Here is a 23,653-nt window from a genome sequence, read left to right on the forward strand (position 1 = left end):
TTTATAAAAATGATAGTAATAATTAGTTAAAGTGGAGAAAAGATAAATTAAGAGAGAGAATAATGTTGAGGAGACTCTTATCAACATTATTCTCTCTCTAACTTTAAAAAATTTTCTCTTTAACTATTTATTATCAATTTTACAAAACGAATGCACAAAAGTGATCAAGTCTCCTAATGGCGGATGGAGGGAGTAATAAATGAATAATAATTTGAATGTCTTTAGAGAAGCAAACAAATACAATCCAACTAAAAAAAATCCGTTTGAAACATAAAAAACCCTAAGTAGAAAGAAATTTCAAGGGTGAGCTGTGAGATGGAAAGAGAGTTGGCCACTCTCCCTTCTGACAGCCCAAACCTCCAACTTCATCCCTTCTTTGAAACCATTCGCCTTCTTGATATCATTCCACGGCCTCCCGATGGTGTAGCTGCAGCTGTTAGTCCCCCCGGCCTTGATCCGCTTCAGGCTAACCCCGTACCTCCGCCCTTGCGGATCCACCACCTCCACCTCAATCATCCCTTTTTTATCCTTCCCTTTATCTTTATCCTCCCTTAATAGTTCTGCCATCTCCTGCGCCGTCAGAATCCCCTCGTCAACCTGGCTGCACGGCATCGAGAGCCGGTTCTGGTGATGGCAGATATCCGACTTCTGCAGCTTCCTCCTTATGAACAAGCGGCGAGGGGAGGAGGAAGAAGAAGAAGAGGCAGAAGAAGAAGAATCAGATGATGACGATGATGCGTTGTGTGTGTTGATGAGGGATTGGTACTTGGCCTTGATCTCTGCGTCTGTGATGCGGAGCTTGCGAGTGATGCGGGGGATGTCGATTGGGATGTTGAGGCCGAGCTTCTCGTTTCCCTCTTTCTGGAGGAAATTGGCGATTCGTTGAGGGTCGGAGTCCCATGATCCGTACCCGGCTTTGCACAACCGTATCAGCCATGACTCGGCTGATTGCTCCAGTTTTTTATCTTTCTCGTCCGCCATCTTCACACTAATTTCCAAAACATGGTCGATCGGATCGCCATATATATAGCCACACTAATAATTCGAGTTGGAATCGGAAAAGGAAAATTCCTAGTTTAATACTAATAATACCTTATTTTCCTACTAGGAAAAGGCTTGATTAATATTTTATTACCAATTTCAGGGAGTATAACTTTAGTTGACCTCATTAATTTTTTAAACTGAAATATGAAATCATAATATTTTAATTTTTTTTAATATGACAAAATCAAATACAATGTGATAATAAAATGATGTTATTTTTTACAAAACGGCACTATATTTTCAGTTTTGTTCAAAGATATTGAAATATCATAAACGGCGGGATTTTGTTGTCACATCGTATTTAATTTTGTAATATTAGCTTTATTTTGACTAATTCAAATATTATAGTTCCAAAAGTTGATGGAATTGACTCAAAATTTAAATAATAATCATCCCTATTTTTTAGGTGCTGCAATAATCATAATTATAGTTAATATGCTATATTGCTAACTAGGGGAGTGATCAATTGCTAACTTTCTTAAGTTGCTAACTTCCAAACTCATCAATGCAGTGTATTAAAAATGTCAACACGATGACATTAAAATGTCAACACATAATTTTGTTGAACTTCAATATAATATGTTGATATTATGTGTTGACATTTTGATGTCACTGTGTTGACATTTTTAATACACTGTATTGATGAGTTAGCAGAGTTAGCAATTTAAATAGTTAGGAATATAACACACCCCTTGCTAACTAATTCTTAAATTGCGAACTACAATATGCATTGATCATTAAATCAAGGCACAGGATAAATTAGTCACACATATTACTAAAGTGTACAAAAAATATTAATTATGGGTATTAATGTCTATTAACAAAAAGCTAGTTATAATTAACTTTAAAAATATCTCAAAACTTTAAATTAGTATAACTATCTCAATATAAATTATTTTTTACACAATATACATCAAATTAAAGATAATACTATAAGGATTCTAACGAAATCTCACTTGCATAAGTTCTGGTGTCAAATTTTCTTTTTTTTCTTTTTAATTTTCGTATTTTTCAAGTAACAGTTTTATGTCAATATAACTATCATAATATGTAAATATAATACATATAAAATGTCAAAGCTAAATTATATTGATATATTCAGTGAATCTTATTGATATATTTAATACACTATATTGACATTTTGATCTAAAACCCTAATTTTGGCAGTTTTCTAATCTTTTTAAATTTAAATAATAAAAAAACAAAATTTCACATGACAATTTATCAACCACTAGATCTTATGGTTTTAAGCTATTTGTAGTTAGCAATAAAATGAAGAGTTAGCAATTGATCACTTCCCCATAATTGATGAATAGGTATTTGGTAACATAATTCTGGATCAAATTTATTAACAACTCAATAATCTAGCACTATTTCGTAGTTAATGTGTGTTTAAGATCGGTTTCGGAGACTACTACTGTAACACCCCACTTTTTCGAACCCTAATTTTAGAGCCGTAAAATTCTTATTGATGACGTGGGAGACGTGAATTAATTGATGAATGAATTTATTGCATGAGTTCTTATGACAAGTTGTGTCTAGGGTTGAGGTTTGGGTTGAAAAGTCAAACTCGATGAGTATATGACGTGGCTTGTGAATATTTGAATTTAAGGTGAAATTATGTGGTGAATTATTTGTTTAAGGATGAGTAAGATTTTTAAGATAATTCCATAAATACTATAACCACATTTTTATTCTTGAAATTTTCGACCCCTTCACTTTATTGGAGAAAATCCTATTTTTCCGGATTTAATTTAATTCTTGGGATATTTATCCAAATTAAATCCAAAACCCAATTATCCTCTATTTCTTAATGAGAAAAATCGACACCCTATTGATTCTAGGTGATTTTCGAAAATCACATATTTTTGGGAAGGAGGAATTATTTTATTTGTTTAATTGATCTCTTATTGATTTCCTTCCATACCTAAAATTTAAATATTCTAGCAAATCTTACCATACCTCAAGGAGATCTTGCCATATCTTATTCTAGTTAATATTAAAAATCCATTCCTTATTAAAAGGCTATATTACACGCCTATTTCCTTTCTCCAATGGGAGATTTTTATTTTTATTTTGCTCCGTGATATTTTATTCTACTCCGAAAAATATACCAAACAAAATCTTGGCTAAATAAAAGTCATATATTTCGAAAACCTCCATGCCTTGAACCCTAGCTCTTTTTTTTATTTCTTCTTCTCTACTCCACAATATTTGTTTTTAATTAATTGTGGAGAATCAAATCTTCCCAAATATTCTATTTTAACTACCTAAAGATTTTATTGAACTCTAAATAAGAAGCCAAAAACCCTAAACCCTAGCTCAAAAAAAAATCGCCCCCCACCCCATTGTACACGCCTCCCTCCCATCTCTCTCTCTCTCTCAATTTTCTTCTACTATTCTCCAATATTTCGTCATCTTTTGGAGAAGAATTGAAGTTTAATTCAATCTTGAAGAACCAAGGCTAATACTTTGATTTCTACCGTTCGTTTTCTCAAAAAGGTATTCTCATATTAATCTTCTTCATCTAACCGATTAATTGGTGCTCTTAAACCCTCATGCATATAGAACGAGTGAAAAGGGGAAAATAAATTGATGATTGGATGCATGTGTGTGTGCGTCGTGTGTGTGTGTGTAGGTGTGTGTTGGCAAAACACTCATCTGTGACATAAGTTGATCTTAGATCTAAGATTGTTGAGTGTGAAGACTTATATGATGATTATGGCTTGGTTTGAATGATAAACGTAATTTGGATCGGTGGGAAAAAGGGGAAGCGTTGAGACATGCATGATTTAGGAGTTGATGTTGAAACTGATTTGTGATACGTGCCTATGTGATTAAAAAGGTGAAACCTCGGTTGCGATGCCAGATAACGAAAGAGAGAAACGTGCTTGAAACCTAAGCAGTCGAGGTGGGCTTTATTCTTAAACTCTTTTATGTTGCAAATTTATGAAAGTGGAGAGATAAGGGTGGTTTAAACTGTTATGTCATGCCTGTGATTATTTGTAATGATGTTGTGCGCCTGATGCCCAGTTTGAGAGTTCGCTCCATTGGGCTATAGGACTATGAATATGTATAAACGAATTCGGGTCTGAGTAGGGCCGCAAACCCTACCAGGCTAGTGTACACGGTGGGATCGGGAGTCGTCCTTGCTAGTCGGCCGGTCTCGTGGGCGAAAAGTGTGGCCACACTTTCATCGCACCATGGAAATGTTGTGATTGTGCAAAATTGATGAGAAAAGTGGGGAGTTGAGTTTAACTGGCCAGTCTATGTAAATATTTTTGTGATACTCGATGATCTTTATTTTTATAATTGTAAAACTCGAGTTCACTATGTTTAGGGTGGCATAACTTATAAAATGTTTTGGCAATGAGTTCACTGAGTATTTCAAAATACTCAGCCTTGCATGTGTTTTCCTTATGTGCAGGTTGAACGGCGACGAGCGGTGGCGGGTGTTGAGCACATTAATAAAATAAGATGGATATTTTGAACTTCGAGTGTAGCTGTGTCTTCATACATAGCTTCACTTTCTCTTGGTCGTTTCCGCTGAATATTTGAAACACTTTAGTATTATTTGGCTATTTTGAACTTGTTCCCTTTGGTTTAGAAGATTGAGACATGTTGTGGTTTTTTGTTGAACTTATGTCGAACCCTTGACTTTCGATCATAGTTATGGTATCTATTCTTCAATGATCCATTTCTAGGTTAAATTGTTGACTTATTGCTTTGATAGTTTCTTTAATACTTTGGTCAAATCTCTTTAAATGAAAACCTAGCCTACGTTTTTATTGCTTTTAAGTCCGTTTTGGTAGCAGTCGCCGTATTTATTATACCCTAGAAATCCGGGCTGTCACAACTACCATTACAGTCATTAGCATGTTTATTGCGACTAATTAGCTGGCTCTTAAGGCCATTAGCAATAGCGCCATAAAATTCCGACCACCGCATACCCCTGAATTTCCAGCCTAATTACATGGGGGTTCTGCGGCCGGGCAATTTCAGCCCCAGCCGCAGCGAAGGCTGTGTGTTCTAGCAGGTTTTTGAGCCCTATTGTGGTGGAAAATAACAAACAAAATGTAAAGTTTGTGATATTGTAGATCAATTTTAAAGTTCGTGGAAAATACCAAAAATTTGGCAAAGTTCATTGTTTTAGGGACCAATATCCCTTAAATTAATGTGAGAGGAACTTTTTTCAAAAATAGAAATGTAACATCTTTAGTGGGACAAACTAAAAATGAAAGTGAGATTAAAGTAGGTTCATATTCCACTAAAGAACTTGGAGAGCATCTCTCCCAAACCCTAGTAGAGGGGACACAAACGAGTACCCTTCTCCTGCCAGTGTGAACAACAGGCGGTCATTCGCTATAATACACTGGGGAAGTTGAGTCTTTACTCATCCCAAGATTTTTCTTCATAAAGTCACACAATTGCTTAAAACTCACACCGATCGAATATGAGATATTTAATTGGGAGCGGAGGGTGTATTTACCAAGCGGTCTGGGGGTAAGCCAAACCCAATCAAACCAAAAAATTATTCTGAGGATCTACAAGAAGATAAAAAAAAAAAAAAAAAATAAAAAATAAAAAATAAAAAATAAAATAGTAGTAAAAACTATATCCAAAGAAATATGAAAATATCTTTTGGCTGATGAATTTCGCGTATAGAGATTCAAAATAGAATCGATTTGATCCAGGTCATAATCTTTTATGGGACGGATTTCCAAAGTAATTAATAGAAAATTATACTCCCTTCGTCCCGCTTAAGATAACATGTTTTCCTTTTTAATTTGTCTCAACTAAGATAACACATTTTATTTTTTTGGAAATTTTCTCTCTTCAATTAATACACTCTACCATTTTTTCTAACTCCTATTAAAATATCCATCTTTCTTTATCTCTCTACTTTAATACTTACACCCACATTTTTTCTTTTCAATTAAACACTTTTTACCAATAACTCATAAAATCCCATGCCGGCTAAGCAATGTGTCATCTTAGCCGGGACGGAGGGAGTATAAAAGAGTGAATTTACTTCAATAGAATCTGAACTTTTAAAGTTGCATACTTGCATAAAAGAATAGCATCAGAAGTTCATAAACTCCCCACTTTGAGCATTAGAGGAGTTTTAGTTTAGGCTATTACTAGGCGGTGGCTAGGGCATTCTTTTTTTGGATGCTCTAAGCTACAATTACAACAACGCTTTTCAAATTTTATTTTTTAAAATTTAAAAAGATAGCAAAATATAATGCTAAGACGGTAAAATTAACCAAACACTACTTTCTATATCTGTCAAAACTAGTATACATAACATGACATTATCTACCAAAATCCTCATGCGAATAGGCTCTCCAACCTACATCAGATTCATCAGCTCACCAAATATATCCTGCTCTGTTTTTTCACAACACCACCAACTGCAACCCCTCTCTACTTTTCTTTATCTTTTTCACTTTCATTAAATATTCATCACACACATTATTAACAGAGCAAAACAGACCAAGTTGAAATGGGCAACATAGTTTTTATCTGCGGCAGAAGAAGGAGAAATCAGGGTGATGGACTCGGAGCAAGTTTAGCCAGTTATCCGCAGCTTGCAACAGAGAATTTTCCAGCTGCCGCTGATGTCCTGTGAACGGAGTCCACAGCGACGCTTTGTATTTATACGAAGCCAGCCCAAATACTGGAAGTGAAATTTGAGGAGCGTCATCACCTTCACTAGGGTATGTCACAACAGGGGGATGCACGACTTCAATTCCTATGACGAGCAAAGAAGTGAGTCGGACTCAAAAAACCGAAATCATAAGAGAGAGCTGTGACTAGTTCAATTACCTGTCACGGGTGTATGAAGAGAATGGAAGGTCAAGAAGCAAGCGTCTAGATCTCTGAGAGTTGGACCCGTGGGTATTCTGTAAATCGGGTACCTACAGTATCGATACTCTCCATCAGATAAGCACGAAATGGGGAGAATCAAGAAATAATGATGCATTTTCTAGTGAAGATACCAGGCGACAGAAATCCAGCTTGATGGAAGCAGATCACAACTCCTCAGCGTTTTTAGCTCCGGGCAATGGAGAGCAAGATCAGATATCTGTAAATATGAATTGTTGAGTCCTCTCTCAGCAAAGATGAATTGTGCATCAAAACAAAACTGAAGACAGATATGGTAAATATATTAAGGATGAAATAGACAATGCACCTTGGTTGCCAAAGGCTCCCTAGAATAAGGGGGAGCATGTTCGAGATACTCAAACAACAAGCATCCCTGAGAAATTTCAGGTTCCCCTTCATCGCTAGAGAAACCTTCTTGAAATTCCCTTTGGTGCTCTCTCACTGCCATTTGATCTACTGTGAGAGGACTATTACTGCTTTTGAAGTAACTTGGTTGCTCTCTAAAATAGCTCAAGCCACACCTCTCCTGTTCACTATCACTGCTTCCATCACTACTTGAATCCCTAAAATATTCACCATCACTTTCTTCACCACGTCTCCTAAAACGAGATGAATAAAATCCGACATGGAAAAAGATTGTTATAGATAGAATAAAACAGTGCATTAAGAATAAATTTACCAAATACAATATGTGACAGTTCCTTTTCCATTCCAAAGAGCAACAAGTGAATGTTTAAAATTAGGCCTTAAAAATCGTACATACAGTTAAGTAAAATGACAAGGAAACTCTCTACACCTAAACGACAGACAGGAAGAGGGTGGTGACATTACAAATCAACTTAGGTATAAGATATCATTTGCTAGACTAACATTCATAAGTAGATAATATCTAGTAACCATTCTTCAGATATCTTAAGCAGATAAAAAAATGCATGGTAGTTTTAAGTTCCAAGTAAACACCTTACAGATATTTTCGTGTGTGCATTAACTCTTTCCATCATTTACACAGCTATCCTTTTAGAGTAAAACAGGTATATAGGTGCATCCATTTCTAAAGAAACAGGTTTGACAGAGAGGTTCACTTATCAAGTATTGGAGCATTTAGTTGTTGACATCCACTTAAACAAAATATCTACATTAAGGAATTACAAAAACCAAGACACTTATTGAGAATGAGCATGCATCAGACCATATTGTTACAAAAATTAGGCATGAGTCCAATGTAATATGATCTTTTAGAAACTGATTCAAATATATTAGTAACAACATGGTGAGGTGAGACCAAATTGCAATTTTAAATCATGAAGAAAGTGCAGAAACCTCACTGGAAAAGTCCCAAAGTTGAAATTTGCCCTTGATGAAACCAATTAAGATACATCCATACATGAAGTAAAAACCACAAATTCCAAGTTACCTTAAACAAAATACTACAACATAAGCCAAGACAGATACCATAATTGTGCTGTGCATTCCAGGTTGCCTTAAATAAGATACACATCATAAGCCAAAAGACAGATACCTTAATTTGGTTGTACTCTTTGAAATGTCAGCGTACAACTGAATGCCCGACAGATACGGAACATAATACTGAACAACACCATCACGATCGTTAAGTACCAAAGGCACCCCAGCTCCATATGCACTCCATTCTTTAAATGACTCCCACAAATCACTTAGTACAAAGAAGGGCTTGGATTCTACTACATTACAAGTTCTCCAACTCCTCGCTTTCATCTGTGACAATTGACAATATATTCAATCAGGGATGAAAAAGAAAAGAGAACTTCATGTAAAAGTTTTCATGAAAGCACAAAGACAAACACAAGCACCACAACTACTATGTGTGCAAACATTAACAACTACTATCATTCTAATAACAATATATCTCACGCATAGTCTGTATCCTAAATTTCTATACCAAATGTAGGTTATGAAAGAGAAGAAAATGTATTTGCAATAATTTCTCATATCAAGCATAGGTTGAGCATAAAAACATTAAAAGTTCAGATTTCAGACGTATACATTTTCTCTAGCTCATCAGGATCCAGATGAGGAGTGCAATATCCAATTTACAACTTAAATACTGCCAATCAGAACCCTCATATAACTAATTCAAAGTAAAATCAAATCCCCAAATTACAAGCAATATAACTAACGATTTAGAGTTATTAAAAATTGAATCAAATCGATAATCCAGAAGGGGCAAACCTTGGATACATATTGCGCTGGTAGAGATGGCGTGACTGATTCCAAAAATCTCTCCAGATTACACAGAGGAGAGGGCTCCGACGCCGGAATTTGTGCGTTGGACTTGTCCGGCAGCGGTTCACTCTGAGCCCTCCGAAAATAATCCTGAGCCAGTGGAGCCCTAGCCCCGTTGGAAAACCGATCCTCGCCGTTTCTACTACTCCTATTGAAGTGCAAGCCTGGCCCCAACATATTCCCGAACCGAAACTAAAATGAGACCAAAAACCCTGATTCACCGAAGCTCTAAACACGGAAAAACCTTTTTCCTTTTCCGCGATATATAATCTGTCAAATTGTATGAGAATTTTCGAGTTTTATCGTCAATACCGGGGCTTGATCAAATCAATGTGGATGAATTGTTGGAATGTGAAGTGAGATCAAAATTGGTATGCAGAATGTATGGGTAGAGAATGGCAGGGAAATGGATGGGTATAAGAAGAACAACAATGGAAATGGAAGAGAAGAAAAGCAAAATTATTTTCAAGCATTTCTGAGATAATTAATTAATTGGAAGGGAAAAGGTGGAGTTGATGGGGAAATTGTTTTTTATTAAAAACACGCGGTTATTGGTGTGAGCGAAATGACGAATTTGCCACCTGTAAGAGAAATCTATGTTTTCACTCTTAATTGTTACTACTTCCATTTGCAAAAACTCTTGATTAATGGTAGTATTGCTGCTACTTCCGTTCCTCAATATTGGAGACGTTTTTTGACACATAATTTTTAAAAAAAATGAATTAAATAAGAAAGAATAAAATAAAAAATAGAAAAAATTGAGATGGAGAGAGAATAAAGTATATAAAAAAATATGTTGATTTTTAAAAGAAAAAAAATAACTCTATTCATGGACATACAAAAATGATAAAATGATTCTTGTAGCAAAAGATGATGCGGTCACCCTGGCCGCCCCCACACCCCGGCCCGACAGTTTGTGAAGGGGTTCAATCAGGGTACACAGCGGCCCGTTAGAGAGGAGACCTTCAACCCACTGTCCTAACAGGAGCCCATCTCCCAAGGCCTCACACTTGTGCCTGAGAGATGGAAGCTCTCACACGCCAGTAATGGGAGAATATAATATGATTCTACTATTATGGAAAGGAGAGTATAATATTACGATTGTGCTTTATTAAAATGTCATATCACCTTGAATAACAAAACGCAAGACAATTCTCATCGTATATTATTGTACTAAGCTTAATTGTCAATGTCAATTCAAAATATCTGGACCACTACAAAAATGTTACTCCCTCCATCCCAGATAATTCGGGTCATTTTGACCGGGCACGGGTTTTAAGAATTGTAATGAAAAGTAGGTTGAAAAAGTTAGTGGAATGTGGGTCATATTTTTATATATTAGTTTTATAATAAAATGTGAGTATGAATGAGTTAGTAGAATATGGAGTCCACTACCAAAAATGGTAAAAGTGAAATGGGACAAATTATGTGGGACGGACCAAAATGGAAAACTGAGACGAATTATTCGGGATGGAGGGAGTAATTGATAATACAATTGAATGTGTTATACTCCATTCGTCTTACTTTAAGAGTGTTATTTCAGATCCACATGAGTAGAAATACAAAAGAAAGTTGATGAAAAAAGATAGTGCAATGTGGGTCCTACTTTTATATATTAGTTTTATAATAAAATGTGAGAGGAATAACCTATTACTCCCTCCGTTTCTTCATAGTTGAGGTGGAACTTTTCGGTACGGAGTTTTAGAAATGAATGTTGGGTGTGTTAAATAAATAGATAAAAAAGTAAGAGAGAGAAAAAGATAGAGAGAATAAAGTATAAAGTGAATAAAGTAGATAGAGTAAAGTAAGAGAGAGGAAAAAGTTATCATATAAGGAAACGACTCAACTATGAAGAAACTTTCCGAAATGGTAAAATGACTCAAATATGAAGAAACAGAGGGAGTACTATTTGTGGAACTAGTATTAACCTCCGTGCTATGCACGGAACTTAAGAGTTTCAAATAATGGATACAAAATATAATGAATATATTAAAAATAAGAATTCAAAACACCGTGAAGATTTAAAATAACAGGATGTAAATATCTTGTCTCACTCTAAAGGAAGAATTTACTATCCCTAATGAATGAAATCTTTCAAATTCAGCAAAACGATTTTATACAATTTTAATTTATGATCTAAGTGGAGTAAAAACAATAAAACTAATGACAAAGAAAAGATGTGTGACTAATGATCAAAGAGTATGAGTTAATAGAAATAAGATATACATATAATATATTGTCTCACTATAAATGAAGAATTTACTATCCCTAATGAATGAAATATTTCAAATTCAGCAAAACGATTTTATACAATTTTAATTTATGATCTAAGTGGAGTAAAAACAATAAAACTGATGACAAAGAAAAGATGTGTGATTAATGATCAAAGAGTATGAGTTAATAGGAATAAGATATACATATAATGAAAATACGTGTGAGTAAAGATCAAGGAATAGAAATTAGATAATTGGAATAAGAAATGTACAATAACAATATATTAGATAAATAAATAAATAATTTATTTATTATTGCGTATTGTAATAATATCCGGTATTGACATTAACTCAGTAACCATGATAAATCTTAAACAATTAATTATGTTATGATTCGTGTGAGCGAGTAAAGTTATAATAAACTTCATTTACCCCTAAATTTCTATGCCAATTCGATAACGAAATATTTTATTTCTATTTTGTGTTCTTTTTTCTTTCCGTTGATCATGTTTTTTTTTTTTAAACATTGCTATAATTAGCAAAGTGTGATCATGGCTAGAGGTGAGCCGTGAACTCGAGGTTCTTCATCTGAATGTCTAGCTGCTGCTCCTCTGCTCGATTCCGAGATTGTGGCTTACTTTAAAGGCTTACGTTTCTGGCAGTTGGATCTTCACCTCTATAGCTTAAGCTTATATAGCAATGGTGCTTTTTTTTTTATGGATAATGCTACTTCTCTTCTAAGCCAAATTGTATGGGGAGACCACTTTTTTTTTGGAAACACCACTTTAACTCTGCACAAATGTCGTCCGCCCCCGCTCCGGCGATGATTGAGGGTCTGCCTCGATGCACTCTTTCTCCTTCCCCTTTCTTCTTCTCACTCTTATTTCTCTATGTTTCATTTTGCAGATTCAATGTTGCTTTATAATTGTTCCAAATCTTGATTGGGAAGCTATCATTGGACCAATTTTCTATCCAATGGTTGTCATTTCTCAAAATGACCAAAAGGGTAAATAAAATAACTTCACATTTTCCCTCCAAAAAGGGTAATATTGACTTTCCATCCACCTCTCCCTTTTAGTAGTATAGATATTTCGACCGGAAATCCTAAAATGGGACATCTAAAAGTGGTCAATCGAGACTCCTAAAGTGGAACGGAGGAAGTACTATACACTTGATTTATTCTATAAACTAAAAAATTATAAATTGACATAGATATTTTTTTATCACCATGTAGACATCCTACCTTCTAAAGAATGTGTACATTGTCACAAGTTCACAATAAAGTACTCCATATGTCCCGGTCTAAATGAGATATTTCATTTTTTCCCTTGCCTTAAAAAAATGATAATAACTAATTAAAATAAAGATAAAATTAAGTAAGGGAGAGAATAATACAGAAGAGGGAGCACGTATTTTATTTGTGCTTTGTTCTAGTACTCACACGGTCTATCCTCGTATTAGTAGCATGTTTCTTCTTTTATTATAGTAGTACTCACACGGTCTATCCTCGTATTTGTAGCATGTTTCTTCTACCCATAGATATTTTTTTGGAATGGAAATACAAATATCGGGTATTTCGTATCCCTCTACTGATCAAATATAGGATGTCTGATATCTAATTTTATGAGACTGAGCAATAAAATTTTGGATAAGTCAGATGAGGAGTAATCCGATTAGATGTTGGGGTGTATCCGATTAATACCTAATTTATTGTTCAAAGTATTTTTAATTAAGTTTAGTTGTTTAGGGCTTCTGTGGCTGCACTAAGTTATTTACTGCTCCTTCATTGACACGAGCATTAAGACAAAATTGTTAAGTAAAAGAAAAGATGGAATGATAGTTAAAGTAGTTTTAGTAGATGGTAGGATCCCATTATTATTGATATTTTAATGGTGGTGTAAGTTGTAAATAATTTGATGTATAAAGATAATAAATTGGGATAACATACCATAAAATGCTCATATTTTTACAAAATGAACAAAAATAAAAAGTGCACATATTTTTATGAGACAAAGGAAGTACCTATTTAGATTTAAGTACTAGCTTAACTCTATTTGACATCTCAAAAATAGGTCGAAACCTCTCTCCATCAAAGTGTCTACACTCTCCAATCAGTTTATAATTTTCTCCCTTACATTCTTTGAGACTCTATGTCCATTATGTTGCTGCCTACACAAGCTCTCTCATGTCGCCTCTCGATAAGTCATTGACCTCCCTCGACCTTGCAGTTAGCAGCATCTCAACACGGACCTCTGATAGAACCCTGGCTCAGTAACTCAATTTCATAACCTTCTTTGAAATTGTATTTTTTTTTTCTCTATCATTTTTATGTTCGTTTACTTATTTTAAAATGCATTATTTAATAATATAAATTGGATCCAATTGAATTAGTTATATACTCTATCTATCCAATAAAACTGTGTACACTTTTTGTTTTCGTCCATCCCACGGCACATTTCCATTTATGAAAATTTACTAGTATTATTAAGCGGATATGATATGAATATATATTACGCTGCCGACCGATCATTAATGTGAAGGATAAGAATTGAGTATTGACATTAATTAATTGATTAAAGTTTAATGGTAATAGAAATAAAGAGGGGTAATTACGTAACTTCAAATATATGAACATTTATTAATTGGAAGCCGACCACACGAGCAAGAATTGAATTCTGAGAACGTGATTGGTTGACAGAAATGTCACGTGACTAGTGGATTGGGATGACACGTGCATGGCTGGTGCAGTAGAGGTGGCGCATCGGATCCGAAACAAGTGCGATTTTTGAGATACCTGTTCTTCCGCGTGTCCTTTATTTTGTACTCCCTCTCTTAGCTGCATTTTTTTTTTGCACTAATTTCAAAAAGTTGATGAATTATACTGGCGGTCTTTTATATTGTCATCATTTAATTTGGTACGAATATTAATAAATATTTTCCATTTTTCTATTTCGATCCGCCCAAACCACTTGCGTTATTACTGTTTTAAGTAAAATTTTAAATTAATTAAGTAGTCCTTTATTAAATGATCTCTTATCACACTGAAAATACTAATTTAATTACATTAATCACTCAATAAGATTTTACGGCCTAAAATGAAAAGTACGAGTAGCATGGGACGGAGGGAGTATAATGAAAAATTGATTGAAAAGTTAGTAGAATGTAGGTCTTACCTATTAGTTTTATAATCAAATGTGAGTGTGAATAGTCCGTGGAACATGAGGTCCATTATCAAAAATAGTATAAGTGCAAGGTGACAAATTTTTGGAGGCGGACAAAAATAGAAATAAGTGACAAATTTCAAGGACGGAGGGAGTATTAAAAATTAAAGTGGAGAAAAATAAAGTTGAAGAGAAAATAAAATGTGAAAGAAGGAAAGAAAGAATAAAGTACGAGAGATAAAATTTTTGCTCAAAATGTCAACTACCTTGAGATAATCTAATAAAGAAGACGACTCAATTACCTTAGGACAAAGTGAGTAACTCTTATCCATTAAATTTTTATTCTTTCATCCATGAAAAGTAATTTTAATATTTCATCCTTCTCATAAAAATAATCTTCATTTTCTTTTATTTTGGTATGTACTACAAAAATTATTTACTTTTATTTTTAGTAAAAAAAAATTTATGATGTGAGCCTCACTCACTATTAATAGTACTTCAATCATTTTTTCTATCTTTTTCATACTTTATCCATTTAGCATTAAAACATGTTAATCCAGATATTTTTATGGTACAAAGAGAATAGTAGATATGAATTTAAGTGGATATACAAATACAGAAAAAACAGTTAATTGGCATTTTATACAACTTTTTCAATCTCTACATATTTAGTAGAAACGCATATCAATTCAAGGTATGTAAATAATAGTAGTACTTAGTAGTTAGTACTATACTATTATCCAAACATTAACTCGTTGGTAATTCTCCTTTGTGTCAACACGTAAATATGTCTGCATCTCATCCCTCGTTCTCTTCTCTAACTTAAAAGAAAAAAACATTATGCATCTAGATATGTTTCAATTACAAAAGTAGACATAATTAATCAATAAGCTCCCATAATTAGTCTCACCATCATAACAATGCGTATTTGGCTGCAAGTATAGAGAGATCCAATTAAAGGACATGATGAATTAGTCGGTTAATAACTGGTGCAGAAATGCATCACAAAATATCTTAAAATCAGGTCTTAATCAAATACATTTTCTAATTGACATGTGACATCGAAGCATTAATTTCCAGTAATATCAAATACCTAACTAATAGGCAACCAAATCAAGCGAGTTCATGTATTTTGATGCAATTCAATAGTTTGGCACAAATTCGGTAAAAATTAATTATACTTGTTTTAATATCAACGTATTAATTAGGCAACCTTAAATATATGTAGAGTTCTTTGGTCAAATATGTTTATACATTTTCATTTCTCCATTCCATAGGCAGGGAAAAAAAAGTTGATGAATTAAAATGTGTCTGATTCTTTCCAATATTGTGAAAATGTTGTAAGGGAGCCCGGTAAAGCCCATATTAGGTATTGTGAAAATGTTGTAATGGATGTTCGTGTAGGATGAAATTTATAATTAGTCCCAAAAAATATGAGGTTCGCACCTTTTAGATCATTGAAGTATGAAATATCACGTTTTAGAAATTTGGACAAGAAAAAATCACATTTGAAATGCTTCGACTAACTATTTTGCTCATGAGATAAGACCATGAAGAGTGTACAAGTCATTTTGTTTCCACTAATACACTTGGTTTGAGAAATGTAAAGGAAAGTGTATTTATCTTAGTACTACTAGTATCATTTTTCATTTATTGCACATTGTATTACTTTCTTTTTTTGATTTATTATTTAATTATATGTAAATTGATTTTTATTTTAATCCATAATTAAAATATGCATCATGATTAGAGATGTCAATCGGGCTAACTCGTTCGGGTTCGGGCCAGCTCACTCGGGTCGCCGGGCTATTTGGGTGCGGGCCATTCGGGTTATGGATTTTTCGGGTCATAAATTTTCAACCCTAATCCTAACCCGTCGGGTTTTGGGCTAGCCCATCGGGCTATTCGGGCCTAAAAGCTTTCGAAAATAATCTCTTGTATCAAAATTTCCTTCTATAAAATGATTTTAAATTTTAGATACTTTTTTCTTTTTAGTTTAGAATCATATAAAATCTTCAAATTTATATAGTTTTCTTCAATAATACTTGAAAAGAAGCATTTCATCTCGATCAACTAAATATAAATTAAAGCTTGTGTTCGTGTCATTATTATGGCATTGTTTGTGACTAATTCTTTATGAAAATTAAAAATCATATCTTACTTGAATCATTATTAAAATGATAAATATATTAAGATTTTGATGGTTAGTTCTTAATTTTGTCTTGATTGGCTTTGGTGGTGGTAAGACACTAGAGGCAGATGATGGGACAGTGCAATAATGAGTTGAGATGGAACTTGAAAGCTAATATTGTAAGTGTAGAATGAAGATTGAATAAGACTAATGATTGTGTAGAATGAAGATTGAGGATTCAAAAATATAAATATCCCTAAAACTTAATATTTTATAATAAAAACTCACAACCTATCGGGCCGACGCGCAACTCGTTCAGGCCAACCCGTTTAACCCACCAACCCATTCGGGCCAACCCGTTTAGCTTACAGCCCTAACCCACTCATATTACCGGGTTGTTCGGGCCAGCCCACGGGTTTTGGGTTGAATTGACATCCCTAATCATGATATAGGAATTAGGAAATAGATCAAAACGAAAATGCTATCTTAAAATAGAAATGCAATCCAAATAGTAGCTCTAAGATTAGGCTATCTAATGGTTAATAGTTAACCAAAAAGCAAGGAATGTGATTATTAATCAGTTTTAGGCTATATTATAAAATTCGATTTTGATGTCATTTTAAGATCATTTTAAGTCATCTTTTATTAAAATGGCCTAAATATAAACCAACGTTAACCTAAAAATGTCTTTCGTATAATTTTATTCAGTGTTTTTATATTACCATAAAAATCAATTAATAAAATGAATAAACTAAGATATGAGAATATAATATGATTCCGGTGCAAAGTTTTTGGAGTTTGTTGTTTAGAGAATCATGGGCTCTATTCTTCTGCGTTGGGCAATACAAATTAAACTACATTTTTTTAAGATTCTTGAACTTAGACCTCGATTAAAACCGTCTTTTACGAAGGACCTTTGATTTAAATAAAATAAAAATTTAGGAAACTTCCAACAAAATTGGCGGAAAAATGAGGGTCAATAACAAAGTAAAATAAGTGACGAAAGTCGAATATAAACTAAACAAATCTGGTAACGATATGGTAGTATTACGAAGTTCAATTGTGATACATCAATCAATTAACCCAAAACTCATAATCGTTCCTTTCCTTCATTCACTCGAGAAATCTTTACGACACCGTTGCTTTCTTTTCAAATTCTGCTAAAGAAAAGCACAGGGAAATAACCAAGTAGCAATTAATTAAAGGTGAGAGACAACTCTACACTTATCAAAAGTACACTTTTCAGATCATATTCGATTGCATACCTTGAGCGAGAGGTCCATCCTGAGTAGTTTTCTTGTTGCTGGCAAAGGACAAACCATAAATTCAAATGTTAATTTTACATATTTGTGAAACCTTATTGAGATAATTTCATTATAATTAGCTACAGTTTTTTTTGTTTGTACCTTTCTTTGTTCGGGTCCTCCTGGGGTTTCATTGCGGGGAAAAGCAAAACTTCCTGCATGCACATACACTACTGAGTTCGAAAATTCCAAAACTGTGTGCTATGAAGAGCATTCTTGGCAGTTGAAACAACACAGAAAGTAGATGAAAAATATAAAATGTTGACTACCTTTATATTCTGTGAATCAGTTAATAGCATTGCAAATCGATCAATCCCCAAACCCCAACCACCAGTTGGAGGTAATCCATATTCAAGTGCAGTACAGAAAGTCTCATCCAAAGCCATTGCTTCATCATCACCAGATTGTCGGTCCTGGTTTCAATACAAGGCATCGTTAGCACATACCTCTTACTTTTGATCCAAGTTCTAAATACAATGTAAGGCGGCAAAGCATATTTTAAAATCTTATAGATATAATTCTTCACTATCAAGCCAATACCTTGAGTTGGTCAGCAAAACGTTGGCGTTGCACGACAGGATCATTTAACTCCGTGTATGCATTACAGACCTGTAAGGTAGGCGTTGCACGATAGGATCATTACAAAACATAGGTTTCAATAGATGAGACAGAAAGAAAGAAATAATGGAAACACACAAAAATAGAGTGGAAAAATATGAGGGTATTCAGAGTCGTGTACTTCATGCTTGTTGACGAACAACTCAAATCTCTCAGTTAAGCCTGGTTTCGACCTATGCCACTTTGCCAGTGGACTCATAATCTCAGGATGGTTGATGATGAAAGCAGGGTTTACACAAGTCTCCTCAAGAAAATGGCCAACAAGCTGCATTTATAATATAAAAAGGTGTGTGTGTGAGAGAGAGAGAGAGAGATAAAATCATGGAGATGAAAATACAACCAAAAAAAGTGACGGGAGTAATCAAAATAAATAAGTACCCACTGTAAAATTGTATACGTTCAGGATTTGATTACATGTAACTCAATTTTGCAGATAATAGTAAACTGAAGATAGCTATTCTTACTTTGTCTAATAATCTAGTAGTTGTTTGAGGAGGTGGGCATTTAATTTCAAATTTTGCACATGCATCCACCAGGTATTTATTGGTTTCCTCACTGGAAAGGTCTTTAGGTATGTTTAATTCTGCTATCTTCTCCAATTCATCTATCATATCAATCCTCCTGTAGAATAAAAGGACATAGAATCATTTATTGACATTAACATACAAGTTAAGCATAACTATTAATTCATAAGTTCAGGACCTGAAAGGAGGAGTGAAATCGATCTCAATAGGATCTTGATCCAGTCCATTGGCATGATATTTAATTATGTAGCCGCCGGTAAGTTCCTTCACCATACCTACCAGCACAGATTTTTCTTAAAAAATGAGCACAAATTTTTCTTGTAGATAGTATAGAACAAAGATTCAACTTACCACTGAGCATATCTTCAGTTAGTTTCATCAGGTCATTGTAGTCAGCAAAAGCCATGTAAAACTCACAAGTAGTAAACTCAGGATTGTGAGTAAGGTCAATCCCCTCATTTCTAAACTGCTTCCCAATTTCATATACGCGGTCTAAGCCACCAACAACAAGTTCCTTCAGATATAGTTCTGGGGCAATCCGCATAAAAAGTTTCAAATTTAGGTCATTGTGATGGGTTACAAAAGGCCGTGCAGCAGCTCCCCCAGCTATCATATTCATCATGGGTGTTTCAACCTTTAAAAAAGAAAATTAAGCAACCAGAAAAAAAAATCTAAAAAGCAATATATTGATAGGCTAGTGGAAAGTATTAGAAGGATTTACATAATAATGTTCACCAGACAAATACCTCCAGAAAATCTCGTTCATCTAGAAAATGCCTTATGTATGAGATAATTTTTGATCTCGTTCTGAATATTTCTCGAACCTCCATGTTCAGCATCAAATCCAAATAGCGCTGCCTATACCGGGTTTCCTACAATGAAATGTTGTCTTTAGCATCATTGAAAAGGTTTAAGGCATATAGAAATTATATAACTTCAAGCGCAATTCCAAAATAACATGGAAAAATATATGGCTTCAAGCAATTATTGACAAATATATGGTTTGACAGTTTACAAATCACATATACAGCAAATAAGCAGCTTCAGAATCCATGGTAGGACATGCAGATCAATAGGCTGGTATGCAGGAAAACATTTTGGTATTGTATGTGGTAGCAATTAAGACCATCACAAGTGTTTTGCATACTTGACGTATCTACTGACAGTTGTATGTTACCTGATCCTTCAAGATATAAGCCTCGGGATTTCTCCCAGTTCCTGGAATCCAAACATCAGTTGCCTGTCCAAAGAAATTGAACATCATTAATAATCACAACAAGTGTCAGTATAAATCACCAAAGAAGAACCAAAATCACCCTGGCGTTATCTGCGCCTCCTCCAGGAGTAACTTTTTGGCGTGGCATCATGTGGAGGCAGTGGGAAAGCACTATAAATGTTTTCGGAAAGATACTAAGCTCACCCCTTTTGCTTTTACCTAAAAAAGAACAAGTAACCATAAGAGAAGTTTTTGATGATGCAATATTATATATATGAACAAAGCAATATAATAATCATAATCATGTTTGCATATCAAGAAAATCCCAATCATGATTGACGGGAATGGCAGAGTACGATGTCAACTTTTTATTGACATTACCATATAGTATTTCATGGTTCTCAAAGATAAACGATACAAACCTGGGAACCCAACGATCCCTACAATATCTCCACGTTTCACAGAAGAATGAAACCTAGTAAACTCTTCCCCCACCAACTCTGATGTCCTACAATTAACATCCATAAAAAATCCATGGTGAAGACGACAACCATTGCACATAAATGGTTAGTTAGTTCAAGTAAAATTTCCCATGGTGAGTCGGTGACAGCTGGAATCAAGTAAAGACTTATCATAACAATGAACTACCAATAAGTTTCTAAGCTCTGAGATTCGGGTACGATGATAAAACAATTTGGCAAAAGAACTAACTTTTTTCTGAACCAAAGTTCTATTATATCTGGAATACTCAAATTTAAAGTAAATACACTACTTTTAGAAACTGGTATACATACAAAGTAACTCTCAACTGTACAATATATCAACGCATAACTTGAAGTTGAACTACAAAAATACCTTTCATCTGTCATAACTTGAACTTTAGCACCTCCACCGTGCAAATCATAAAAGAAAAGTTTTGATGATGATGACCGTTTGTTCATAATCCTACCTATTGAAAGGAGTATCACAAATGTTAGAAAGGAAGTAGGTTTATGCTGACCCAAAAATGCAATTCATATATTTGAATCCATTACCAGCTATTCCCACTTGAACATCTTCCAGATGTTCCCCACTGCTTAAACTTTCATATTTCTTTACATATTCAGGAATAGACAATTGAGCTTCAAACTTGTGAGGATATGGGTTGCTGCCAGCTTCCTTTTGAGCTGCAAGAGCTTTTAGCCTATTTTCATAGTATTGCTGCAAATAAAACATATCATCTGAGAACAGCTAAAGTCCCTTCATAACTTTAATATCCTCCTTTTAAACATAAGAAACAAAAGAAAATCTCAAGATTACTAATGCAAGATAGATTCATACTGTTGGATCCATGCCCTCATCTTCTGCTGGCGCAGCAGATTTCTTTCCTTGACCTTTTGCCTTCGCAGATGCCTGAAATGAATACCACCACAATCATATAAGATCATGAAAAACTTTAAACATCACACCTTGTTCTCCATAAAATATGCAATAAGCATATAGATAACAGCAGCCACAAACAAACAATCAAACCACTATAATCCAAATAAAATATTAATAAAACAAGAATTACCTGATCATGATAACATGCCCTTTTCTGGGACTAAAACAGTTTAAGCAGGTAATAGCATGTAATTCTCTTTCAAAGGCTGATGGGAAAATAGCGATCAAAATACTAAATCATACTCCCTCCGTCCCATAAAAATAGACCAGTTTTTCCATTGTGGTACGTCCCATAAAATTAGACATTTCTATTTGTGGTAAGTTTTTTCTCTTTAATGAGGTGGGCCCATTCTCAACTAAAAATTCTTCAATAACTTTTTCTTTCTATTTCTCTCATACTTTACTAATTGTGCATTAAAACCAGCATCATTCCAAAGTGTGCTATTTTTATTGGACGGAGGGAGTGTTTAATTAGATAAAATAACGGAACATCTAATATATTGCATTTTAGCCATTTGCATTCTATAGGAACTCAGAAAGTCAATCGTATGGGATTTAACTAACTTCTTGCAAACAAGTATCAAAATTAAATGAATGAAGCAAATGTTTAAGAGCAGTTACTTGAACCGATATTCTTCTTCAAACCCATTTCGGCTGCAAATACAGAAAGCCTGTTTGCAGCTTCCATAGTCATTGCATAAATGCTAATACTCTTTTTTTTAAAATCCCCTTATGGTAACCAATCAGTCTAGTCAAGCTCCCCAAACTCCCTCTACCAAGTAAGCAACTCTGTCCCTTACTCTATCTATCTGCCTCAAAAACGACTTCCCTCTTGGCGCCAAAGATACTTATTTACAGTCGCTGATTAGAGGCCAGGGTGGGTTCAGCTGTCAGCCTATATTCGAATTATGTTAGGGTTTCTTTCACTTTTGCCAGATCTAGAGAGAAACTATCGCCGCAGCCATCTGGTTCTCCAGTACTACCAAAACGTCTCATGCCTAAGTTGCAATGTTACTACCAAAACGTCTCATCACAGAATCTCTAGTGTTTCCAAACAAAAAAAAGTCCATAAAGCTTGCAAAATTCATCAGAGTCATAAGCAGAGCAAATTAGCCATACAAGAAGAGTCCGAACTTTAACCGATAATTCAACTGATAATAACAAAGCTATTTGTTCTATACATGATGGCATAATTTTGTTTAACCATGCTATAGCAGAGTGAGATTGACAGTTCATTCACAAATCATTTTAAAGGTAAACTTTAAAGTTGAAAATTCAATAAGAGAAAAGCAAACAAAAATTCACAAACAATCAAAGGAAAGAGAGGGATTACCATGTTGATTGTTGGGGTGAAATGGAAGACTGCTGATGAAAAGGTTGACGCACTCTTCGCACCCCTAATTTATCTGCCAATGACTCAGAATGAACTTTGCTAAAACCCTAGCACTTGAAATTCAAGCTTTACTTTATATATGAGGAAGTGAATTAAGTTATGGGCTTTTGTTCGTTTTCAAGATTGGGTCGAGTTTGGGCCTTGCCCAACTACCAAATTGTTTAAGATTGGACCAGACTGACCTGACCGAACTGGGCCGGGCCTGTTGTCATAATGCTAAAGATTAAGTTGTTCAATCCAAAAAAAGTTGGGCCGCAACCTCAACGCATTTACTCCACCGTCCGTAAAATATTGTCCAGTTTTACTATTTTATTCTGTCCATAAAAAGTTGTCCACTTTATTTTTATTTTTTGGTAAATGGACCTCATTTCTCACTAACTCTTTACACTCGCATTTTATTATAAAATTAACATATAAATATAGACTCACATTTCTTTATAGTATTTCTTAAAATCTACGCCGAGTCAAACTTGGAC

At 34.4% G+C, this 23,653-nt stretch overlaps 3 protein-coding genes across 6 annotated transcripts; all 3 read right to left on the bottom strand.

Moving 5' to 3' along the window:
- Window positions 1-297: 297 nt before the first annotated feature.
- Window positions 298-981, bottom strand: LOC148934320 (B3 domain-containing protein At3g25182-like). Its single transcript, XM_089062266.1, has 2 exons — window positions 767-981; window positions 298-661 (listed from the first exon to the last, which is right to left on the bottom strand). Exons 1-2 carry the CDS (start codon window positions 979-981, stop codon window positions 298-300), a joined length of 579 nt encoding a protein of 192 aa, XP_088918392.1.
- A 5,325-nt stretch (window positions 982-6,306) lies between these two features.
- On the bottom strand, window positions 6,307-9,675 carry LOC125185518 (uncharacterized). 3 transcript variants are annotated; one of them, XM_048082068.2, is made up of 6 exons: window positions 9,142-9,675; window positions 8,453-8,667; window positions 7,241-7,496; window positions 7,047-7,132; window positions 6,874-6,965; window positions 6,307-6,799 (listed from the first exon to the last, which is right to left on the bottom strand). In XM_048082068.2, exons 1-6 carry the CDS (start codon window positions 9,370-9,372, stop codon window positions 6,567-6,569), a joined length of 1,113 nt encoding a protein of 370 aa, XP_047938025.1. In that variant the 5' UTR covers window positions 9,373-9,675; the 3' UTR covers window positions 6,307-6,566. The 3 variants fall into 3 exon arrangements, with proteins under 3 accessions (XP_047938025.1, XP_047938024.1, XP_047938023.1); XM_048082067.2 differs by having other exon boundaries at window positions 7,241-7,529; XM_048082066.2 differs by having other exon boundaries at window positions 7,241-7,532.
- Window positions 9,676-17,658: 7,983 nt separating this feature from the next.
- ATKRS-1 (lysyl-tRNA synthetase 1) lies at window positions 17,659-23,240 on the bottom strand. Of its 2 annotated transcripts, none has more exons than XM_048125703.1 (17): window positions 23,118-23,240; window positions 21,683-21,754; window positions 21,397-21,562; window positions 21,218-21,311; window positions 20,785-20,870; window positions 20,463-20,581; window positions 20,324-20,386; window positions 19,893-20,018; window positions 19,498-19,780; window positions 19,325-19,421; window positions 19,087-19,243; window positions 18,744-18,887; window positions 18,545-18,613; window positions 18,274-18,417; window positions 18,107-18,159; window positions 17,966-18,003; window positions 17,659-17,857 (listed from the first exon to the last, which is right to left on the bottom strand). In XM_048125703.1, the coding sequence occupies exons 1-17, from the start codon at window positions 23,118-23,120 to the stop codon at window positions 17,829-17,831; spliced, it is 1,743 nt and encodes a 580-aa protein (XP_047981660.1). In that variant the 5' UTR covers window positions 23,121-23,240; the 3' UTR covers window positions 17,659-17,828. The 2 variants fall into 2 exon arrangements, with proteins under 2 accessions (XP_047981660.1, XP_047981659.1); XM_048125702.1 differs by having other exon boundaries at window positions 17,659-17,860.
- Window positions 23,241-23,653: the final 413 nt, after the last annotated feature.

Source organism: Salvia hispanica, chromosome 1 (genome assembly GCF_029641045.1).
Source record: "Salvia hispanica isolate PSC_SH4W2 chromosome 1, Shi_PSC_v1, whole genome shotgun sequence".
Lineage (NCBI taxonomy): Eukaryota > Viridiplantae > Streptophyta > Magnoliopsida > Lamiales > Lamiaceae > Salvia > Salvia hispanica.

Excerpts from the sequence above, each read along its gene's own strand:
- ATKRS-1 (XM_048125702.1), bottom strand. Across the intron at positions 18,888-19,086 it reads CTACTAGATTATTAGACAAA|CTTGTTGGCCATTTTCTTGA; the intron begins GTAAGAATAGCT and ends TTATAAATGCAG. Across the intron at positions 18,160-18,273 it reads CTGATTCACAGAATATAAAG|GAAGTTTTGCTTTTCCCCGC; the intron begins GTAGTCAACATT and ends ATGTGCATGCAG.
- LOC125185518 (XM_048082066.2), bottom strand. The coding sequence starts at position 9,372 with ATGTTGGGGCCAGGCTTGCACTTCAATAGGAGTAGTAGAAACGGCGAG. Across the intron at positions 7,533-8,452 it reads AAGAGTACAACCAAATTAAG|GAGACGTGGTGAAGAAAGTG; the intron begins GTATCTGTCTTT and ends ATCTCGTTTTAG. Across the intron at positions 7,133-7,240 it reads GGGAGCCTTTGGCAACCAAG|ATATCTGATCTTGCTCTCCA; the intron begins GTGCATTGTCTA and ends TCATATTTACAG.
- LOC148934320 (XM_089062266.1), bottom strand. The coding sequence starts at position 981 with ATGGCGGACGAGAAAGATAAAAAACTGGAGCAATCAGCCGAGTCATGG. Across the intron at positions 662-766 it reads GACGCAGAGATCAAGGCCAA|GAGGAAGCTGCAGAAGTCGG; the intron begins GTACCAATCCCT and ends CTTGTTCATAAG.